Below are 2866 nucleotides of genomic sequence, written 5' to 3' on the forward strand. Positions count from 1 at the left end.
CGACCCTGTGCATGGAGCCTGCTCCTGCCCAGCCGGGTACCACGGCACCAGCTGCGAGCAAGGTGAGGGCTGGGAGAGGGCTTTGTGTCGCCTTTGAGCCACCTCCTGTAGGCAAAGCAAGGGTGAGCTCTGCCAAGCAGGCTCAGGGCTTCACAGTGGGAGTGTGAGCTGCTAGCTCCCAGCTTTTAGGGGCTTCCCTGTGCTACACAGGCTGGCAAGAAAGGAAAGGAGGGAGCAGAGAGGGGGGAATTTTCTTCATTGTTAGAGAAGTGTGGATTCCTTCCTGTCTGCTCCAGAGAACAGCATTGCTTCCCCAAAGCTCATGAGGATAGAACATGGATACGTGGCATCCTTCCCTTGAGGGTGTTGCACCAGGCCCTTTCTGTAGCTGGGCTTCAGGTGACCCCAGTCCATGACTCTGAAATGCTCCAAAGAGCTGTTCTGGCTTAAAGCATTCCACCTCCAGCTTTACACCTGTTAGTGCTACCAGAGCCGGTGATGTACTCCATGGTGTAACCAGTGCAGCTTTGCTACAGTACTCGAGCCCCCTGCATATCTCACTGAGCAGCCTGCTCTAGTGACAGCACCACTTCGTTACAGTGTGGGTGTAAAGTTCTTGTGTGCATGGTACCTTTAGTGACACTTGGTTCCCAGCCTCTCAACACTCAGCCAGCCCCATCCCTTTTACCTAAACTCCTGGACACAAACTGCAGCAGCAGTCAACTCAGGGGCTGGTGCAAGTGGAACAGCCACAACAGCCAGCAGGAAGGCTGGGGCTCAGCCACAGAGCCGTCCACATGCTAGTGCTCAGGCAGGAGCCCTTCCTTCCCTGTAGGAACCAGCCACTGATACCCCTGCTGCACCTTCGAGCCACACAGCAGGGCTGGAGGGCAGTTATGGAAAGGGAGAAAATGACACTTGTGCTTCCACAACAAGCCCAGAGGCTGCTGTAGTGACAGAAACAATGCAAACACCTTGGTGAGATGTGGCCTGAAGCTCTGAGCAGCGAGCTCAGGGAGGCAGTCAGAGCTGTGCTGGGGCAGCTGCAGTGATAGACGGGGGGTTGGAAGCAGGTGGAGGTTTGACAATGACCAACTTCTTTGTACTCAACTGCCCAGAGTGTCCCGTGGGCTGGTATGGGCCGAACTGCCTGGAGCGATGTCCCTGTGAGCACTCGTGTCCCTGCGACCAGGAGACGGGCAGCTGCAACGTCACCTCCAGCCAGTTAAACAAAGGTACCTCTGATCAGTGCTTGTGGCTTTAAAACCAAAGTGAGAAGAGCAGTTAAGTGCCCAACCTCGTGTTTCTTCAGTTATCAGCTCTGCCTAGCTGTCCTCTGACTTAAACTTGCTCTTTCTTGTAAAATTCTTGGTGGAGTTTTACAGCCCCCCCAACACTGCCTTTCTTCTCTCTCTTTGTTTTCCAGCTGGGCAGTGTTTGGTTTCCCAGAGTAAAGGAAGGAGCAAAGAAAAATTTTCTCTGTCAGAGTAAGTGTATAATACTCATCGCATACATGTACCAGCAGCTGCTCACCGTGAGGTGGAGGTGTCCACGCCACCTCCTGGGTGGCAGGGCAGCTCAGAGACCTGCCCCTTCACTGCCCAAACCACCCATGTTCAAGGTTCCCCTAGAGCTGGGATTCTGTGGTACCCACAGCTCTCTTGAGGGGAAAGGGAAGGTGCTAAAGGCTTCATTGTCAGGCAGGTGCTGAGCTGAGACCCCCATCAGTGACAGCTCGTGCCCCCAGTCAGACAAGAGCTCCCTTTCCTCTCCTGCCACCACACTGCAACACAGCCAAGGGCAGGTCCCACGCCAGCACACAGCTCCTGTCCTGTGGATGAGGCTGCTGTGGCTCTGCAGGCAGAGCGGGGCACTTGCTGACTGAGGGAAAGCTAAACCCAGCCATTTGTGGGGAATGGCTTTAACCTGCCAGAGGGGAGATTGAGATGAGCTCTGAGGCAGAAGCTCTTCCCTGTGAGGGTGCTGAGGCGCTGGCACAGGTTGCCCAGAGAAGCTGTGGCTGCCCCATCCCTGGCAGTGTTCAAGGCCAGGTTGGACGGGGCTTGGAGCAACTTGCTCTCGTGGAAGGTGGCCCTGCCTGTGGCAGGGGTTGGAACTGGATGAGCTTTAAGGTCCCTTCCAACACAAACCAGTCTGGGATTCTATGATCTGCCTGTTAGAGACTTTCACAGAGCATTGTCTCACCTGCCCAAGAGCAGAACCAGAAGCTTGTGCTGCCAGAGAAGGGAGTGCAAACCTTGAGGAACCATTTGCACACTGGGCTGAGTGAAGGCAGGCCCAGGGGTATTGCTCACCTGCATTTTTCCTGTCTCACAGGAAAACCTGGATCACCATGACCTCTGTCTTGGCTCTGCTGCTCATGATCAGTGCCGTGGGCAACGTTGGCCTTTTCCTCAAGGCCAGGTCAGAGAGGCACCATGAGGGTGGTGACTACCTCTACCAGCCCCTGAGGAAGATGAATGGGGAAGCCAGTCCTACCTCCTCCTTGGCTGCCTGGGAGACAGAAGATGCTCAGGACCAGAGTCAAGCCCTTCTTTAGGGTCCTGGCTAAGAAGAGGCAAGGGATCTTACCTGCACCTTGTACTGACTGTCAGAGGCTATTCTGACCTCGTGTGTAAAATTCCTGACTAACCCCAGAGCAGCATCAGATCCCTTAGTCCAGGAAACTCCCTTTGCTGCTGGCCCAGCCCTGTGGAGAATGTGGCCAGATTATCAGCCATCCCCCGCTGCTGAGCCAGGGCTAACGGGAGTGATTCGTTGCCATGAGAGGATGCAGGGTATAAGCCCTGGGGCCAGGGCCCACACATGCAGGTGGGTAAGGGACCACCACAGCTACAGCAGGAAA

General features: G+C 55.2%; 1 protein-coding gene across 1 annotated transcript in view; it reads left to right on the forward strand.

Annotated features, from left to right (window-relative positions):
- The window catches only part of NAGPA (N-acetylglucosamine-1-phosphodiester alpha-N-acetylglucosaminidase), a gene marked incomplete at its 5' end in the record, with an annotated part of 8723 nt that extends 6163 nt beyond the window's left edge, over positions 1-2560 (forward strand). The window contains 4 exon segments of the mRNA XM_010022787.1: positions 1-62; positions 1119-1235; positions 1427-1487; positions 2338-2560. The exon segment at positions 1-62 is cut by the window's left edge and continues 3 nt beyond it. Of these exon segments, the coding sequence (XP_010021089.1) occupies positions 1-62; positions 1119-1235; positions 1427-1487; positions 2338-2560 (463 nt within the window).
- Positions 2561-2866: the final 306 nt, after the last annotated feature.

This window comes from Nestor notabilis, unplaced genomic scaffold (assembly GCF_000696875.1).
Source record: "Nestor notabilis isolate BGI_N333 unplaced genomic scaffold, ASM69687v1 scaffold15149, whole genome shotgun sequence".
Classification (NCBI taxonomy): domain Eukaryota; kingdom Metazoa; phylum Chordata; class Aves; order Psittaciformes; family Psittacidae; genus Nestor; species Nestor notabilis.